General features: G+C 38.6%; 2 protein-coding genes and 1 long non-coding RNA gene across 4 annotated transcripts in view; 1 reads left to right on the top strand and 2 right to left on the bottom strand.

Annotated features, from left to right (window-relative positions):
* Positions 1-270: 270 nt before the first annotated feature.
* Positions 271-10778, bottom strand: LOC122830365 (RNA exonuclease 5-like). 2 transcript variants are annotated; one of them, XM_044115672.1, is made up of 19 exons: positions 10680-10778; positions 9265-9534; positions 9060-9186; positions 8860-8971; positions 8165-8272; positions 7761-7849; positions 7456-7571; positions 6800-6938; positions 6288-6382; positions 6117-6219; positions 5946-6031; positions 4725-4833; positions 4459-4584; positions 4226-4363; positions 3999-4091; positions 2876-3233; positions 2575-2783; positions 593-699; positions 271-460 (listed from the first exon to the last, which is right to left on the bottom strand). In XM_044115672.1, the coding sequence occupies exons 2-19, from the start codon at positions 9516-9518 to the stop codon at positions 361-363; spliced, it is 2469 nt and encodes an 822-aa protein (XP_043971607.1). In that variant the 5' UTR covers positions 9519-9534; positions 10680-10778; the 3' UTR covers positions 271-360. The 2 variants fall into 2 exon arrangements, with proteins under 2 accessions (XP_043971607.1, XP_043971605.1); XM_044115670.1 differs by having other exon boundaries at positions 271-463; positions 10680-10777.
* A 137-nt stretch (positions 10779-10915) lies between these two features.
* eri2 (ERI1 exoribonuclease family member 2) lies at positions 10916-18578 on the top strand. Its single transcript, XM_044115673.1, has 9 exons — positions 10916-11230; positions 12153-12217; positions 12322-12402; positions 12506-12633; positions 12713-12875; positions 13992-14092; positions 14826-14907; positions 14993-15081; positions 15804-18578. The coding sequence occupies exons 1-9, from the start codon at positions 11208-11210 to the stop codon at positions 17157-17159; spliced, it is 2088 nt and encodes a 695-aa protein (XP_043971608.1). The 5' UTR covers positions 10916-11207; the 3' UTR covers positions 17160-18578.
* Positions 12704-18657, bottom strand: part of LOC122830369 — a 30515-nt gene continuing 24561 nt past the window's right edge. Inside the window, exons 3-4 of the long non-coding RNA XR_006370513.1 lie at positions 12868-12918; positions 12704-12784 (exon numbers count right to left, since the gene is read on the bottom strand). This is a non-coding gene — a long non-coding RNA (uncharacterized LOC122830369). The remainder of the gene's footprint in view (positions 12785-12867; positions 12919-18657) is intronic.

Consider the following 18657-nt stretch of genomic DNA (forward strand, 5'->3'; position numbering starts at 1 on the left):
TTTTTTTACAAATACAATCACTTCAGTTTTTTTTTTATTTTAAAATAAAAATTGCCAAAACATTTTTTTAATGTCCATTAAATAAAAAAATAATGAAAAAAATATTTTTTAAATTAAGCTATTTAAAATATAGCTAATGTATTAATTACTATTGTTTTAAAAAAACCTTTTATAGGACTTTGCATATTAAAATTGATTTAAAGATGTGATGCCATTAAGACTTTTTACAGCCTCTTCAACCCATGAAAAGTAAAAAAACAAAAAAAAGTGTTCTGTCCCCGTGATGTTTAATGGTCTGACAAAGATCTCCTTCTTCTGCTGAGGTTCTTCCATGATCTGCCGATTTCACTCCAAAGGTGTTCAGGAGTTTTCAGGGCTTTTCCTGGATGTGGGCTTTTCCTGGATGTGCTCTTTTCCGTTTTTGACTTCCAAAAAGCATAAACCAGGATGATCGAAACCTCTGCTGCAAAAAGAACAAAAGAGATGCTCAGAAATATTAAACTTGAGGGGAAAATTGATACAATCTGTGCAATACATATTTTAAATTACTTATTTAAAAAAAAAAAAAAAACATTTATTCATTTCTTTTTACCTGTTGTGTTCAAGCAGCAGCACCACAGACAAGGTCCCGTCTGGGAGCGAGTTGAAGAGTTTACTCAGTCGGCGGTCCAGTTTATTCAGGAGACTCACTTCCTGATTCTACATGAGACAAAGTGGAGCCTTAATGATGAGCTCAACATGATAAATAACACCAATAAAAAAAGAAGAAGCTATTTTTCATGTGCATTTCACATTAAATTAGACTGAATCCCAAATCATTTACAGTTCAAACGGGTTACCTGACCTTCAGGTTGGATCTAGTTTTCACCTCGACTAAACTGTCACACCCATCTAATGTTAATGATCCATGCTCGCCTGTCAGCAGCACATTGCTATTCTCTGGTGCTGATCGATCGAAGAGTGTGGTTTGCATTTTTATTTGGTTCAAACTTATACGTTCATAAATAAAAGTTGATAAAAGTTGGAAGTGGACGTTTCACACCAACACAAGACTCAAAACCATATTTTGGGGGGTTTAAGTGTCTTTTTGTTTGGTGCAATACCTAAAAGTCACAGTAGGTGGCATCATGTGGTTGAAGGGAGTCACAGGTGTGCTGAATGCGCAGCCGGAAACGCTCAGTTTTTGACCGACGTCGTTGTTGTATGTTGTTGATTTAATGCGTTGCGGCAATTACGTGAGCCTTTTGGTTGGACTAAGTTAACACTATAAATGTGCAATTTACAATTTCGCATTTTGTTGGAGAGCACAAGATCAATAAATGATCTTTTTCACTGGATCCAGGAGAACGAGCCGTAGAGTCACTCAGCAGCCTCCCAGTGGCTTAAGTTAGTTTTGTTTTCTTTATTAAGAACAAGTCACTATACTAATAAGTCAAAAACTTCAGTTAGGAGCCTTAGTCAGCTACGAAGAGGACACAGCACGGAGGATGTGAAAGACGGACGTGTTGCTGGACAAAACTATCAGCTGCTACTTCATTCGACAGGGACTCCATCGTTTCTGGCGCCCGTCGCTAGCATCAAGGTATGAACAGTAGCGCTTCCAACTTCATGACCGTCACCATGATGACTTTGAAAAACAAATTTTAAAAAAATTATCAATGACTTGAACAATTTTAAATGTTTAGTTATAATTTTCAGCCATGCAGGTTGCCTTTTTGTCACCTGCGCAATGTAAGCTGGGTTGATGACGCGGTTGGGTAAACAGGGAGGCTAACTTTACCCGAGTTGTCCTTTATTAAATGGTCATGTTGCATTTGACTGGCGTGAATTTAGGCTTGCCTACACCATTTTTACAGTTTTTTTTTTTATTATTATTTTTACATCTAAAATATTTCTCAAATAAAGTCTTCTGCTACAACTAATAAAGGATAAATTTAAGACAGTTATTAACGGGTGAATGATGGGTTTTATTGCAGAACATAATTAAAGGATGACGTTATGAACAGGTCCGTCAGTACTACTACACATCTTGTCCTCATTAAGGCGGTGGTATGTAACTTTTCTAATAAAAGAATATTTTTTAACATTTGTTACATATGTCACTAAATCATGAAATTAGTAGATAGGATAATCTGTGAAAAAAATTCAAGGTAACAAGGTATAGAAATACGGAACAACCAATCAGAGCCAGGAGGAGGGTCTTAGCGCTATCAATCAACCAAGCTATGGCAGATAAACGGTTTTCCTGTAAAGATAAGTTGTTTTTCTGCAATTAGCACTTTGAGCAGCCCACACATGAGCATGATTGACAGGACCAGCCTCTTTGCTCTGATGGGTGGATTATCTGTCTCATACTGTCAGCACATAGAGACAACTTTAACAAATACGTGGAAAACTATTTTTCCCTAAAACTCACACACCAGCTTTAATAAACACTGTTACAACTTTAGAAATTAAACAATAACAACATAACATTTAGCCTCATAATAGTTTCTGAAATTAAAACAGAAAAATTCTTAAGTGGTAATTCTCTGTTTTCAGTTCTGACTTCTGAGGTAAACAAAGCGTATTTACCCTCTGAGTCCCACCGCAGTTAAATGAGTCAGATCTCTCCTCGTCCTCGTCCTCGTCCTCGTCTTTGTCTTCCGTCTCCCTCGATGTCGCCATGCCAACCCATGAACGTAAGTGTGGCGGAGTCATAGACGGCCATGTTGGATACCCCTTTTTCAGCAGGTCCTCCGAGGAGCCGCGTGCCGCTTGTTTGCCATCAGAACTCTCAAACTCTGTCGAACACACGCGGTCAGGCTGTACATTTCTGCAAAACGTCTCGTGAATATGAAAAACAAAAAAAAAAAACTACACGTGGTTTACCCACCAATGAGTGCATGCTTTGCATGTGTACCAGGCAGGGTGATGCTTTTTATTGACCCAAAGGGACTGAATGCCTCTTTGAGGCTCTCCTCACTCAGGTCCGGTGCGAAGGTGCCGGGACGCAGCTGTTTACCGTTTACTTTAGCCGTCTGTAGCTGCCCGTTCGTTTGTTTGCCGGGATGGAAACCTGGTGGTTTCCCATCTGACAGATGGCCGTTAACGGCAGCAGAAACGTTCAGTCCCCCAGCCACGTCCTGAGTCAGTCTACTGACGTAAAGCTGATTGGCGTTAACTCTGTCGCCCATCAGAGTGTCCAGATTCAGATCCAAGTCCAGCATTGATTCTTTGACTGGCCTCTGCACCTGGAAAATTTACAAACGCATAAAAAAACTACATGTTTAGAAATCTCTAAACATGTTAGAGGTTTCTAACATGGTTTGAGTGTAGCAGCGACGTCTACAGGGATGCATGGAATCAGAATCAGCTTCACTGGTCAAGACTGTTCACAAACAAGGAGTTGTAGGTAGAAATTAGTACATTTCTGCTGAAAAATCTCAGAAATGTTCTAGAAAACAAGAAAATGTCTGAGCTTAAAACAATGACATTTTTCTGATTTTTGAAATATATTTTTTTAAATGCACATTTCTGAGTTTAATTTGAAAATTAGCTAGAAGAAAAGAGCAATTTTGACATTAATCTAGGAAATTTCATAGAAAAAGCCAAGAAAGTTCTGAGTTTAAAAGACGGAAATTCTCCAGGAAAAACCCCCTCAGAATTTAAGAGTTTAAGCTGAACATTTGCTTGACAAAAACCAAAACAAAAAATTCAAATTAATCTCAGAAAATGTTTAGAAAAGTGGAGATCTGAAACTTTAAAATTTCCAAATTTTTCCTGAAAATGTCCCAGATCTTAATTCTTTTTTTAAACAAATTTTTAACCTTTCAAGCTCAGAAATTAGATTTTTCTTTTTTCAAGAAGATTTGAGTTATTTGGTAGAAATTTATTCAAATTTTTTTTTTTCTTTTTCAAATCTACAATGGCCTTAATTTGCTGTCATAGCAAACAGACACTAAGTTTAAAAACATAAACATTAGAGGAATAAGAAAGACCAAATGGAGAAGCTCTACCTTAATGGTCTGACCCGACACGCTGAACCCATTCAGAACTTGTAAAGCGAGCATCGCTCCTTCTAGCATCTGAAACTGCACCTTGGCGTGGATCTGGAAATTAAATATAACAAGAAGAAGAAGAAGAAGAAGAAGAAGAAGAAGAAGTGACCAACCTCATCCAGAGACGGTGAAAGTCGTTCTTTTTCTTTATGTGATGACAGAACAAACATAAACATGAAACCCACCCTGACTCCCGTGTTACACATGCGGACCTTGTGGACCGGCCCGCAGCAACCAAACAGCTGCCTCACTTGACTTTTGGAAAAGTTGGCTGGGAACGGCCCGGCAAACACGGTACACATGTCCTGGAAGACTGAAGAAACCTGCGGACAAAAACACACACACACACACATACTTTGGGACCCTTTTAGAGCGCCTGCACAACCACAACGTCTACGGAGCGCGGCGAAGAGCTCACGTCGTGACGCAGCTGCTGCTGGTGGTGACAGTGAACGTAGCTTCCGTTCAGATGGGCCGAAACCGATGAAAAGCGAAGGACGGACAGGAAAAAGTGACTCGTCTGATTCCTGAAGGAGGACAGCATCTGCAGAAGGAACAGGTTTACTAGTAGAGGTCGTCAAAGCAACTAAATATGTCTGGGTTTTTTTTTTTTGATAAAAGATGAACTAAAGAGGCTGTCGGTCGTTCAGAGTGGAGAAAACTGTAACTGTTTAAAATGTTCACCTCTTTGTCAGATCTGTACCAACGCTGAAAGGACGGGTCCAGATCAACGTTGGAGCGCTTTCCCAGATATATGACGGAGCGGTTGAGGCTCTGCAAAACGTCTGCAAACCTGCGTGAGAGAGAGCAGGTGGGCCCGGGGGGGGGAGTTAAAAACAGAAGCAAAAATATGACATCATTAAAGTTTCACTCATTTTCTCATTTATTGAGGCAGAGAGAGGAACAGCTCCTGTTTGGATCAGGATGAAAACGCTTATTTACAGTTGAGGCAAGACTTGAGACAAAAAAAAAGAACAGAAAAAAAAGAGCACTTTTTGTGCCGAAGTTTATTTTCAGAATAAAACAGAATAGGATACATCCAACCTGCTGGGTTTCCATAGATACAGGGTTCGTATCCTTTACCTGCCGTAAAATTGAAGCATTTTTCACGGTAACTTCTCCGAAGCTACACTTTGGAGATAAAAATAATTTGAATGATTAAAAAAAAAAAAAAACAGTTTCAATTCACTATTGTGTGACATTTATTACTGTCATTAATAATGTATTGTGATAGTATTCTCCATTCGACAGCAGGGAAAATTAAAGTAAAATATTAACAAAATTTTACCTGACTGGTCTGAGAACAAAACGCTAACAAAAACCTTTCAACAACTTTTAACATAAAATATCAGACCAGCTTTATTTCAATTAGATCAACAAGTCATAGAGGCATTAGGAATAACAAATACATGACGTTAAACAAATTGATTTGTGTTGAGGTGAATTATCTTCCTGCTCAAATTAAATTCTATAACCCAATATTTAAAAAGAAAAATCACTTTTGTTTCTGTATTTCTGAGAAATAATTAAAAAAAGGACTTCTCAAAACTTAAACGTCCGATTAAGATTAAAGGATTTCACCGCCACCTGTAAACAAAAATCTTTTTGGAACAATTTCAGTAATAAACTGAACTTGACTACATGAGTTTGATATCTAGGATCTATTGGAATGTTTGTTTGACTGGATTGAAATGAGTTTTTCCAAATTCAAATTCAAAAATACTTCATTGACCCTACAAGGGAAATTAAAAGTCATTGCACCTCATATTAATTCAAATTCTTCAGAGTCATCATAGATGTACTTAACTTTTTGTAAAGTCCCGTGAGATGACGTGTTGTGAAATAGAACCGAACAGAACAGAACAGATGTCAAGGACATAAAGAGCTGTAAAGATTTCTGCTCACCTGTAATTTTGTGTGGATTCAGATGTGGAGCTGGGCGAATCCTCTAAGCTCCACCCCCACAGCTCCTCCAGGTGAAGCTCCACAACCTGCCAGAGTAAAACAGCAGGTCGCAGATTTTAACGTCTGAAGGACCTGGAGCGTCTGCGCTGTTTGCAAAAAGCGGCCCGTCACCTGGAGCGGCCCCATTCCGATGAAGTACCAGGCTAGGTCCAGCGCTGCCACGGCGTCCTCGGTGGGATTGTGGCCCTTCTGGTCCTCGGTTTGGATCCGCCTCCTGAGACGCGGGCGGAACAATAACTAACCGTGTGACAGACACGCAGAGACGCTTGGATGGGAACTCACTTCAGCACCGCCTTGGCCAGAACCTTCAGCTTAAACTTCTGCCCGTGTTCTCTCCGGTACAGCAGGGCGGTGTCGATCACGTGACGGTGGATGAGCTGTTGTCGGGGACGGGAAGTCACAACGGTTTTAAAACCACAACTTTGTGGAATTTTTATTTTTTTTTGGTAGGGATGCACTGATTGCACTTCTAATTACAATTCAATTACTGATATTTAAAAAGCCTGACCTGCCGATATCGATTTTATTTATTTATTTATTTTAAATGTTGCCGAGTACAGCAAGAAAGCGACTCGCAGACAACTCCCTCCTGAATAGTAGCAAATGTACAAATTCTACCAATAAAGTACAGAAATCTTTAAACTTACAATAAAATGGAAACTATAAAGAAACTATAGGTTCCAAAAAAAATAAAAAAATTTAATTTGGTTGATAATTACAATCAAATAGACTTTGGTCCTGAAACGTTACAATGCTCTGAAACTGAACATCATGTAAGAATCTTAGTGACTTACTTTGAGTGCTTTGAGGTCATTGTTGAGCGAGTGGCCCACCAGAACGGCATCTTCTGGTAACAGTGTCTTGATCTTCGCCTGGACGTCCCGCAGCATGGTGGTGACCGGTTTTAACATGGCTGCAGTGATGCCTGAGAACCTGATCAAACAAACCAAGTAACCTTTTACCTTCAGATTCCATTCAAAAAGACTATTAATTCAAAAGGAAAACTAAAAATATAAGTCATGACAAACACTATATGATTAGTCACAACTAAGTACCTGTACAGATCTTTGCATACCCTTACAGTAGGCTGAGTTTGATTAGAGCATGTGTGTGTTTTAGCATTTCTCACCATGCAAGGCCATTTTTTTCCAACACATTCTACATTCTGAGGGCCTATTATGAAGATGTATAGCGGTAATGTATACATTTATATGTGTATGTGTGTGTGAAGCAGGTTTTTATGTCCTTGTGGGGGCCTATCTCTCTCTACTATGGTGGTTGTGGGGACCGCTGCTTTTGTGGTGACATTTCTTGGTCCTGATGAGGGGAAATGCTGTTTTTGGGTTAGGTGTGAATGGTTAGAGTTGGGCTGTAGAAAATGAATGGAAGTCAATATTAAGTCCCCACAAGACATGAAAACACGACTGTGTGTGTGTGTGTGCTAGCATACCTCGTTAGGTAATTGACGACATGGTTTTGAGGTTTCACCAGATCATCCAGTAAGCAGTTCCCATCACCGTCCACCAGAGAAACACGAGTCAGCTCATTTCCTTTCAATGTCTGACACTGAAACAGAGTGAACAATATGAAGATTGAAGCACTACAGTAGTCTAGTGCTTAGCTCTGCTGTTAGCACGATGCTAACGGTCGGACAGCGGGGACCGTCACGTCCCAAAACCACAAATAATTTTTTTTTTAAACTTGTAAAACTGCTGTCCAAGCTCACAGACTCCGAGGACGGACGGACGGACTCACCATTTCACAGTCTAGTCCATACAGCGGGCTGTCATCAGTTACCCTGTCATCGCTGCCTGTGCACAGAAAGTCCTCGAAACCTGGAAGACCTGTATCAAATGAAGGTGCAGAACATATCTATGTTCAAAAGCAAAACTTTAAAAACATGTTTCACTGGGATGGATGAATTTAAATTGTATTACTCGCCACAGGAATACAATTTAAAAACAACATGGAGTAAGTCTGTAATACTGAAAACCCCCGAACGAATGGGAGGTAATGTGGGGGGTTTGCTTATTTATAAAAGACTCAGCTGGACTAAAACTGATTCACCATCTATTGCTTTAATAAGTTTTATTATGGGGGGAAAAAAATCAGAATAAATAACATTTTACAAATTTAGAAATGAAACAAATTTTTTTTACCCTTGACTGGATAGCGATATTTTATCATCTGTTGGCGGCTGAGCAGATATGCAGTCAGTCCCTTCTTCTGTGTGCCATACGTCGTGATAACTGGGTGATCCTTCAGAGCTGAGGAAGCAAAAACACACAAAGTTCATCTGATGATTTCTTTTGGTTTTGTTTTTACTGAAACCCCCCAGAAACACAGCATCACAGCAGAAACAAATAAATGTGAATAAATACTGCAAAGGGTTTTCGCAAAGATTATTACATACAAGAACAAAAGTTTGATCAACAGAAAAAAGTCTGAAACAGTGCGGAAGTATATTAGGGCCACTGAAAAAAAAAATCTGAAAATCTTTTCTCAGAATTTGAACATTTTCCTCAGGATTCTGACTTTAATCTAAAAATTCTGACTTTATTCTCAGAATTTTGTCTTTAACTTCAAAAATTTTGAATTTTTTCCCCCACAGAATTCTCTTTAATTTCAAACTCTTGACTTTTTTCACAGATTTATGAATTTCGTCTCAGAATTACGACTTTAATTTCAAAACGTTGTTCTTAGAATTCTGACTGTAATCTTGATTATTTTTTTCCCCCCATTATCCATAATCCTCTTCCGTAGAACAGTAATTGACGCTTTACAAATTGTTACAGTACATCTTGTTGTTCACTAGTTGTTTCCACAGCAACAACACTGGATCTTCGCCCCTCACCTTCATGAAGTGCCTCCTCTGGTGGAGCAACAGATGAAGAATCCACTTTCGGAACTTCAAGGCTGAAGATGTCGGATGCCACATCGTCAGATGATGGAGTGAATGTAATTCTCTGTCAAAAACAAATAAAAATTAACTAAGTAAGGCGTCTACACTACAATCAGAACCTTTGTCGTCGTCGCCCCCCCCCAGTTCCTCACGGTGGTGTAGCTGCTCCGGAGGTGCTCCATCGAAAGGTAGTGGTTGTAGAAGAGACTCTGCGTCACGCCGTCCACGATCGCAACGTTTATACCGTTGACCTTCTTCTGATGGCGGAGACGACACCAACTGATGCGGACAGGAATGCGAAAAGGCATGAGTCAATCGTGAACGAATCAGAGACGTAGCCGACGGGAGAAACGCCACCTCGGTTGTTTGATACCCCTGGATTTCCCCAGAGCAGCGAAATGAAGCAGCTCCATCAGCTGGGCCACGGTGATCGGCTGCTGCAAGCGGTCGAGATGTACCGACACCTTCGCTGGACCGCAAGGCCGACGCTGGAGGTCTTCGACGCCTTCCTCCTCAGTCTTCCTTCTTTTGACGACCTCCTGAGCAGACGGAGCTTCGCTTTGTCTTTTCTTTTTGCCGTTCGGGACGTTTGGAGACGAGGAGCGCTCCATGCTCAGGCCGATGTTTCTGCAGTTAAGGAAATGCGTGAAAGAGCGTTTGAAATTCACACGGTTTGAATGCAACTATGGAAGAGGTTGTAACATTTCCAGTGTGGGTTAGCAGAACTGTGAACAGTTTTTGTGACTTTTCACACTTTAGTATTTAGAATTAGGAATTGCACTTTCTGAACCATTTGAAAGAAAGTTTTTTGCATTTTATTTTTTAAATATTTGACCAATGTAGGCTGTTTTATCAATTTCAGTTTATTTATTTGACATTGGCTGTTATACTCCTGATGGCACTGACTGAACAAATTAAGGTTGTTTTTACATGTTTGACCAAGCTGTAGGTTAAACGCAACTACAAAAAGATTGTAATATTTACCTATAGCATTGAAATTGCACTTTTTCATAATAGTATGAAAATTCACCCCAAAGTCGAAGAGTCCAACTGGACATGTTTTGAAAAAATATGTCTTATCTGGGAGATTTGCCAGTCATTGTTTTGCTCCTACAGGTCTCAGTCACCTTACAGTCACTGAGCTGATAAGAACTCTTAGACACCCAACAGATGACACTGGGTCCAAACTGGGTCATTAGCAGGACAATAAATCTAAAATAGGGCAGCAGATCTACAACACAATGACTGGAAAGAAAAGAATCGAATTAGGGTGCTGCGAAATTCAGACTTTCAACTGATTGAAACCTTTACAAACTGAAGAAATGCTGTAAGCCAGAGCCATATTTCCTCCATAAAGATATGAGAGACTGACAGTCATTCAAAACACGCTAATTTTGAAAATTCGCGTTGTTATTGTTTGCCTAATTTTTATAACTACCGAGTGTTTTAATCTGACATTGCAGAGCTAAAAGTAAAGAGGGGAATAATGAAGATCTGAGCCGTCATAGGACTTTTTCCACGAGATACGAGCCTTTATCTATATAAAATAATGTTAAAATTCAAAGGCTCTTTGGTTTAACAGTCCGTGTGTTTTTTTCAAACATTAATTAACAATTCTGAGCTCGAAGAGTCGAATGCAAATCATGCATTTGCTGGATGATTTTCAGCTCAAACACGACCCCCTAAAGTATTGAAACATGTTAAACCTTAAAGGGTAACTTGGAATTTAAATAGTTTTAACACGCATAAAAGTAGTTCCGAGCGTAAATTACCAGATGTTACGGGTCCAGATGAGTCCATAGGGACAGAAACACACTCTCAGAGCACGTTACTGGATGTTGTTCCGAGGGGAGGGGGCGGGCGGGGTGAATAGTGACAACTTCTTAAAACGGCCTTTCAGAATAAACTACCATTGGGTTTCCACTTTGCATTTGCTGGATGATTTTAAGATTTTCGGACGGTTTATCAAGTTTTTTCTTTCTTTTGTCGTATTCAGATAAATACATATTCCCCGTGTTTTCACTCTTGTTAGCATAAATCTTACAATTACGATAACAATTGTGCTTTTATTTTGACGTAAAACGCTGTACCGGAAATGCATGTTTTCCGACTTCTGGCTGGTTCCCTGCAGCTCTGCGTTCGACGTCGCTGCCTTACAGAACAAACTAATCGAGCTCAGAATTGTTAATTAATGTTTGAAAAAACAGCGGCAATTTTTGAGTTTTCATGTTATGTAGCAAGAAGTCTCTCGTTACGTTCCCATATTAATATTTGGAACGTATTTGCGTCAAACGACGGATATGGCTACAAGAAAACTAGCAAAGTAAGTGAATTAGCTAATTTTGCCCCCTAAAGCTAACTCAATTTGACAAAGAAACGTCACCGCATAGTTCCAATATTTAGGTTTCCTACTTTTTAAGGGAATTAAATATTAATATTATTTCTCAAAAAAGTGCACTGTTCATTTTATAGTATGTTTTCAATTGGGTTTTTGTTATTGTTGATAGAATCAACATTGTAATTGCTCAGCGTGACACATGACGGTATAATTTTTATTCAAGGACAAATAGAACGGACAATGATTTCTGTGTTCATAAATCACAGAAATCATTCTTTTTTATTTCCAAAACTGTAAGGTTAGAAATTAGAGTTCAGTTAAATTACTTACAGATCCCTCTAGAAACCTCAGCGAGAGCTGAATTTAAATGCATATGAAGGTCAATACTGCCATGCTATGAATACAACGTGAATGAAGAAACATATGACTGAAGATACCATAAGAGAAACTGGTTTACTCTTGTTTTCAGCGGATGAGATTTTGAATTAGTATGATCAGTTATTATTAAACAGATTTTCATCTAAATTTATTTATTCAACCATTATTTTACCAGGAAGTCCCTTAAATAAAATTGTTTTTTTGAGGCCCAAAAGCACACAAGGTTCAGATAATTTAAAAAAAACAACATAAAATTCACTTATGTACAAAGTAAATTTATATGTGCAAGAATAGAACTTAAGAGTAGGACTTCATAAATAAATTTTAAAATAAATGCATGCAATTTGTTGGACAGGCATTCTTGGGTATATCATGCATATCTAATCAGTTGTCAGCTTTTTGTTTTGTTTGTTTTAATTTAGTATTTTACATCATCTTTCTTTTCACATACGTTTTTGTAACGTTCGTAAATCTCTGTTAAATTTCTGTATTTACTTTTTATTTCATTTATTTATTTTTTCTGCAAAAGGAGATTGGGTTTACTGAGGCAGCGAAGTCAGTCCGCCTCTGGTTTGAAGAAACCAGTGAACTCAAGTGAGTATTATTTCAAATTTCATTTTCCCAGACTGTAGACAAGTAAGCATATTTCCTTGACTGTTTTTCCGGATTTATTTTATATGAATGCTCGTTTCTTCCAGATCAGATATTTTCATACTTGATTGTGATTGACTTTGAGTCTACTTGTTGGAGAGAGAAAAATAACTACGGTCAGGAAATCAGTAAGTATTGGTTGCATTTTTGTCACTTTGATTCGATACACTTTGATTTCCTCTGCGTTTGCTTATGTGGACTTGATTCCATCTCCTTTTCTCCTCCCTGCAGTTGAATTCCCTGCTGTCCTACTGAACACATCCTCAGGGGAAGTCGAGTCTGAGTTTCATACGTACGTTCAACCTCAGGAGCATCCTGTTCTCTCTGAGTTCTGCACTGAGCTCACTGGAATCACACAGGTAATGACGCAAGATGCTTTTACATACAGAAACATCCTTGCACACACGGCTGACTGCTTGATTTTCGCTCGCTAAATAGGTGCAAGTAGAAGCCGGGGTTCCCCTTCAGATTTGCCTCTCTCGGTTCAACCGCTGGGTGCAGAACCTGCAGCTGGAGAAGGGAGTGATGTTCCCCAACAAGCAGCAGACATGTTCTGCCTCTGACGCGTCCCAGAAACTGTGCACTTTCCTCACCTGGTCAGGTAACCGTCGGTTCGTCACGTCACCTGGGCCGGCTGGGACGATCTGAAATCATATGGAGTTTGATTTGAGATATTATTTTTTTTCTTTTTTTAATTCTTGTTTGCAAGAATGGAAAAAGTGTTGTAAAGGAAATTAGGAATGGTGTTTGGAAAAATGTTTTAGTTCAAAACTTTGTATCTTTTACCCAGTTGTCTAAAGTTCTGCCCTGAAATTTGTATTTCCTTCTCTGTTCTGTTTTGTTAAATATTGAAAGAAAGTGTGTTTTATGTTTTTCTGCATTATTTCTCTCCTTCTTTCCTAACATGTTATTTTCTCTTCAAGGTCATCTCCTTCTTTCCTTTCAGTTGTATCCTTCTTGTTTTCTTCCTTGTGTCCAACCTAGCGTCTGTCTTAAAAAATTTAAGACAGAAGCTAGATAAAAAAGATGTTTTTTTTATATACCATATATTAAAAAAATAAATAAATAAAATATATATGCTACATAGCAGAGAGAAGTATGACATTTAATCAGAAATATTTCTCTTTCATATGGAAAATGAAATATGGGGGGGTTATTTCCACACTTCATTTTCTATCCCATTGCCTAAAAATATTATCCACCTATACTTGATCCACTTCCACTTTTACATCAGAATGTGATTATTATTATTTTTTTGGCACTTGCTTCTTCTCTGCTGGAGTTGAGTAATAGAGTGTTGTTATTATTGGTGTGTTATGGTCCCATAAACTCTAGCTACCCTAAAAGAAGTTAATCAACAAAATACTTATAAGTGAAAATAAATACAAAATAAAATGTATAGAAAATAAAGAGCACTCAACTTTCCTGGTTAAAAAAAGGCATCATCACGTTAAAAATACTGCTGTGGCTGTTTTGCATAAAGCATTACATAATAGGAGGAAATTTCACAACATATTTATTCCCAAGATAGTGTGTAAATGCCAGCTGTTTGGTTATGAAAATCACATAACCAAACAGTGAAATGTAACAAGCCTTTTAAAACCACAATACTTATGATTAAACTGTTAGCAATTACATTTTTGTGTTTTGAAAATGTCTCCGATCTTTCATAAAGCAAAAAGTATTTAAAGTGGGATTATCTGTGTTGTGTTTGCAGACTGGGATCTTGGCGTTTGTTTGCAGTATGAGTGCAAACGCAAACAGCTTCATAAGCCAGATGTTCTCAGCAGCTGGATAGACCTGAGAAGTACATACAGGGTAACTACCAGCTCATCCATCCCAAAACGTCCCCACTGTTTGTGGATGTTTTCTTATAATATTCCGGTCAATGCGGCAGATATGAAGTGTATTATATCAACTTTAACTATGAAATAAAACATTATTTTATTAGAGATGCACCGATCTGATGTTAATCTCTGTATCTGTGCCGATATTGAAAGAAAATTCTGGATCAGGTATCAGCGACGAGCATAATTCTATGCTTTGTGCTCTGAGCAACATCATGTCTTATTGATTATTTTACATTAGATTGAAAACTCCTAATTGCACTTTCTGAATCATTTGGAAGGAAGGGTTTTTTTGACATGTTTCACCAAGTAAATCAACCTGTTGTTTTTATCAGTTTCAGTTTCTTTATTGTTTATTTTACGATGGCTGTTAAAATCCCAACAATAACTGGACAAATTAAAGTTGTTTTTACTTTGTTGTATGTACATATGTTGTATGTAAGTGAAATACTGGTGCAGAGTTATCAAATAAATTTGTAATTCAGTACATTTATGGTTGTGTTTGGGGGGGGGAAAAACCCCCAAACATTTCAAGTCAATTCAGCACTGTTTGTTCGTATCGGCCGAAGCTAAATTTCTGTATCAGTATTGGAAGTGCAAAGTGGATCACTGCATCCCTATTTTTTTATGCTTGATAACAGAATAGATTAACTTGAACCTTATCTATTTAAGTCACTGCGATTCACTGCTTTCTTCATCTCCAGCTCTTCTACAGCCGGAAACCCAAAGGCCTGAACGGAGCACTGCAAGATTTGGGGATACAGTTTTCTGGGAGAGAACATTCCGGTACCGAAAGTGACATTTCTTTAGCTCAACCTTTTCAAACTTTGGAGTTCTTTTGACGTTCTTTTTTTTTCTTTTTGCATTTCAGGGTTAGATGATGCTCGAAATACAGCTCGGCTGGCCGTCAGAATGATGAGAGACGGCTGTGTGCTGAAGACCACCCGGAGCCTGGAGAGGGTGAGTGGGCCCCTGAAGACGTCCTGAAAGAACCCAGGCTCCTCAGATTCCTTCGCATTTAGGCTTTTCTATGTGGAAAATATTGAAATCATGTGATCTCATGTTTGTAATTTTAAATCATCAACAAACTGACTTCAGAAAATGATGAAGAATAATTTTCCCCTTTCTAAAGTTTTGTGCTTGAAAACAGAAATAAAACACTGGAAGGTAATAATAGTACAGTGTGGTTTGAGACCATTTTCAAATTGTATGTTAACAGCATAATAATGCAACTTTGCCCGCTCAAAAACCAATAAACTTTCATTTTGTAGAGAACACTTAGCACCCGAGTTGGAATATGTTTGAAATATCTAAAATAAAAACACAACCAAAGTAGTAATAATAAAACAGAAATGAAAAAAATACAACCCAAACAATAATTGCAATGGTTTATAACATTGCTGTAAACAAAATTACTCAAAAAATATTAATCATGAGAATTTGAATTATTGAGCTCATTTTAATGCATCTTTTGTTTAATTGCTTATTGAGACAGGCTTAGCCATAACTGTGTGTTGGTCTGTCATCTATCACATCAAGTCCCAATAACATAATTTAAAGTTTGAGGTTAAATGTGACAATTTGCACCATTATAAATGTTGAGCTGTGGGAGATGAAATTGTAAGAGAGTATTTTGAATTTCTTTTTTCAACTAACAGATTGTCTGGTTTATTTTCCCACAGACTCCCTCAATGACCAAATCCTTTTTCAATAAAAACGTCCCTCCTTCAGGAAGAATGCAAGAAAAACAGAATGATGCCAGGAAAAAGGCAGATTTCCTCAACAGCAGCAAGAGCTCATCATCGTCCAATATTTCACTGAAAGCTCATCAAAAACATCCTCCGAGTTCAAGCTCAGGTCAAACGTGTCGCAGCCTAATATCACCAAAAACACTGTTGAACGTAACAACAGCACCTCTAAAGGGACAAACCGACAAATCGGTGACAGCACATGTTGTTCCTGGTCTTCTGTCCACAGTTCCATCAAACTGTAGCTCACCACGCGGTGACAGAAGCAGCAGCCATGTTCTGTTCTCCACCACTGTTGGCTGCATTTCCTCTCTACCTCACGTCGTCAAAACATCTCCCGTGGACGAAGAGGAGCGAGACCTTCTGGTGGAAACGGATGAGCGTTGCGGGTCTTACGACGACGTGGTGCTGGTATCCGATCGGACTGAAACGGATACAGTCTCAGGTGGAGAGGCTGGCTGCGTTTCAGATTACGACGGCAGATGTCAGGAGTGGGACGGAATGGATCATTCACCCGAAGCACCCCTCGCTTCACGACACGAGAGAACAGAAAACCCAAACGTACTGAATAATACTCGAGATTCATCGATGGCGTGGAAATCTGTCAATTCAAATGTTGAAGTCTTTAATCATGCAAATGAAGAACCGCAACAATCAACAAGCAGACAGTCGGAGGAATGTTTTGTTTTGCCGAAAGTTGTTAACTGGAGCAAACTGAATGGACATTTAAGGTTAGAAACGTGTAAAAATAATCAAAACAACAAGGTCTCTCCAGTTCTACCCAAACCCTTTCTGCCTGAAAACACTTCCACTCCAAATCCATCCACCACGAGACCCAAACCAACCACTGCGAAACACAGAGAAGCTCTGAAATCCTCATTTACTATTTATACTGATCCAAAAACTCCTCATCCCTCTACGTCTAGCTCTTTGCATCCACCCAGAAGCATCATGTCCTCGTTGCCAACAAACATACTCTTCTCCTGTGCCAAACGGCTCAGTGGGGCTCTCACAGCAAAGGGTTCAAAGGTCACCTCCCCTCTGTGTGCCTGTGGTCGGCGTGCGAGGCGGCAGGTTGTGTCAAACGGCGGTCCGAATCACGGCCGGGGGTTCTACTGCTGTCTGGTTCGCCGCTCGGGGGGCAGAGAGAGAGGCTGCGGGTTCTTTAAATGGGAGTCTGCGCTCATGAAGAGCAGCTCAGTGGCTCCCCCTGCTGCTGGGTCTTCTGTATCACTCTGTCAGGTCAACTCTGCACTTCCATACAGGCGGCCGCAGAGAAAAAGTTGCTGAACGGGCGGAGGAGCAGCTGTGCATGCTCTTTGTAGCTCCTCAGACACTGTGCCACTAGTATTTACCAACCAAAAGATGAGAACTTCTGAGTTACAAAATAAAAAAAACTTGCAGACAGAAGCAATAGGGCTAAACAATATTATAGAAACATGTAACTAATAATTTTGGTTTAAAAGAAGTCATTTGTTGGATTTTACCCTCACTTTGGTCTTTTTTTTATGACCAAAGTGAGTTGTAGCAGTTCTGTAGTTAACATTCACAGTGCTTTGTCATAAGTGTCTTAGATCACCAAAAACATTTCAATAACAGACAAACATAACTTGAACCCAGAAATAAATAAAAAAATTAAGTAATATTTTAATTAAAAGGCAAACATGTGCTTCAAACCAACCTGGCCTACTGTGAAAAAGTACTAATCCTCTTGCAGTCATTTCTTTAGAGCTTGACGCTTAGGAAGAGCACAGCAGACATCACAGTTGGACAGTGGGGAAAGCGGGTGGGTTGTCCCGTCAGTTCCCAAAACCACACACAAAAAAACCCTAGTAAAAGCACACGGACTGCATGCAGGGTCAAAACCTTGTGCAGTCCAGCTGGACCCCGTCTCTTAAGACCAGGATTGAGTTATGAAAGAGCGATGATTTATTCCCTTCTTTTTATTTATTTATTTTTTTTTACATAAAAAGATCTGAAAAAGTAAATCTGGAGAAAGATCTTAACAGGTAAGAAGAAAGTCACTGACGTCTCTGTCTGGAAACAGTTATGGTTATGAAGCCATATGCAGCCGTATTATCCTTCCAAAAATGGCTTTTGTGATTGTAATATTGCCCAAGTTGAAAGTTAAATGATTGTTATCCCATATATTGTTCAGTTCTAGAAAAGGAGTGTAGATTATATGCAACCATGAACATTTTGGATATTATAACAAATATCCAAAATGGCCAAAGATGAAATATTTTGCTTTGTAAGTCTTACGCTAACACAGAATACTTTTTTGAAGTCATGCATTTTAAAACACAAGAAGCTCATGTTGATGATTTTTAATACGATATATATGAAAATAAAATTACCAAAACAAAAAAGTCATACTAAAAAGCAGTTTTGTCCGTTTCAGTCACTAATATTTGTCTTTAACATAAATAACAGTTTTATCTTCTATGGTTAATTATTGGAGGATATAAAATCTCTTCCACTTGGTTTTCCAGTTAGATTAAATTAAATTTCCATCATCTACATAAAAACAAAGACCAACTTGTCATATTTGGTCCATCAAACACGACATAATTTCCACTCAACTTCATATTTTAGTCAATTTGATTATGTAATTTTTACATATCAATTGGTATTTTGATCAGTTATTCAGTACTTGAGTAGACTTTACCAAATACTTTTTTTTACTTGAGTATTTCTTGGATGGCTATTTAAAATATTTTCAAACTATTTTTGGGTACTCTACCCAGCTCTGACTAATACTAACTTTATTTTAAGTTTTTTTCAGTTT

This window comes from Gambusia affinis, linkage group LG04, assembly GCF_019740435.1.
Source record: "Gambusia affinis linkage group LG04, SWU_Gaff_1.0, whole genome shotgun sequence".
In the NCBI taxonomy this organism is placed as follows: domain Eukaryota; kingdom Metazoa; phylum Chordata; class Actinopteri; order Cyprinodontiformes; family Poeciliidae; genus Gambusia; species Gambusia affinis.

Bases quoted from the DNA above. Each gene is read 5' to 3' on its own strand.
- LOC122830365 (XM_044115670.1), bottom strand. From the start codon at position 9,518: ATGGAGCGCTCCTCGTCTCCAAACGTCCCGAACGGCAAAAAGAAAAGA. The intron at 4,585-4,724 runs GTGAACATTTTA...TTCCTTCTGCAG, and splicing joins GGTACAGATCTGACAAAGAG to ATGCTGTCCTCCTTCAGGAA. The intron at 3,234-3,998 runs GTAGAGCTTCTC...TAAATTTTCCAG, and splicing joins TGTCGGGTCAGACCATTAAG to GTGCAGAGGCCAGTCAAAGA.
- eri2 (XM_044115673.1), top strand. From the start codon at position 11,208: ATGGCTACAAGAAAACTAGCAAA. The intron at 11,231-12,152 runs GTAAGTGAATTA...TTTCTGCAAAAG, and splicing joins GCTACAAGAAAACTAGCAAA to GAGATTGGGTTTACTGAGGC. The intron at 14,908-14,992 runs GTACCGAAAGTG...TTTGCATTTCAG, and splicing joins TTCTGGGAGAGAACATTCCG to GGTTAGATGATGCTCGAAAT.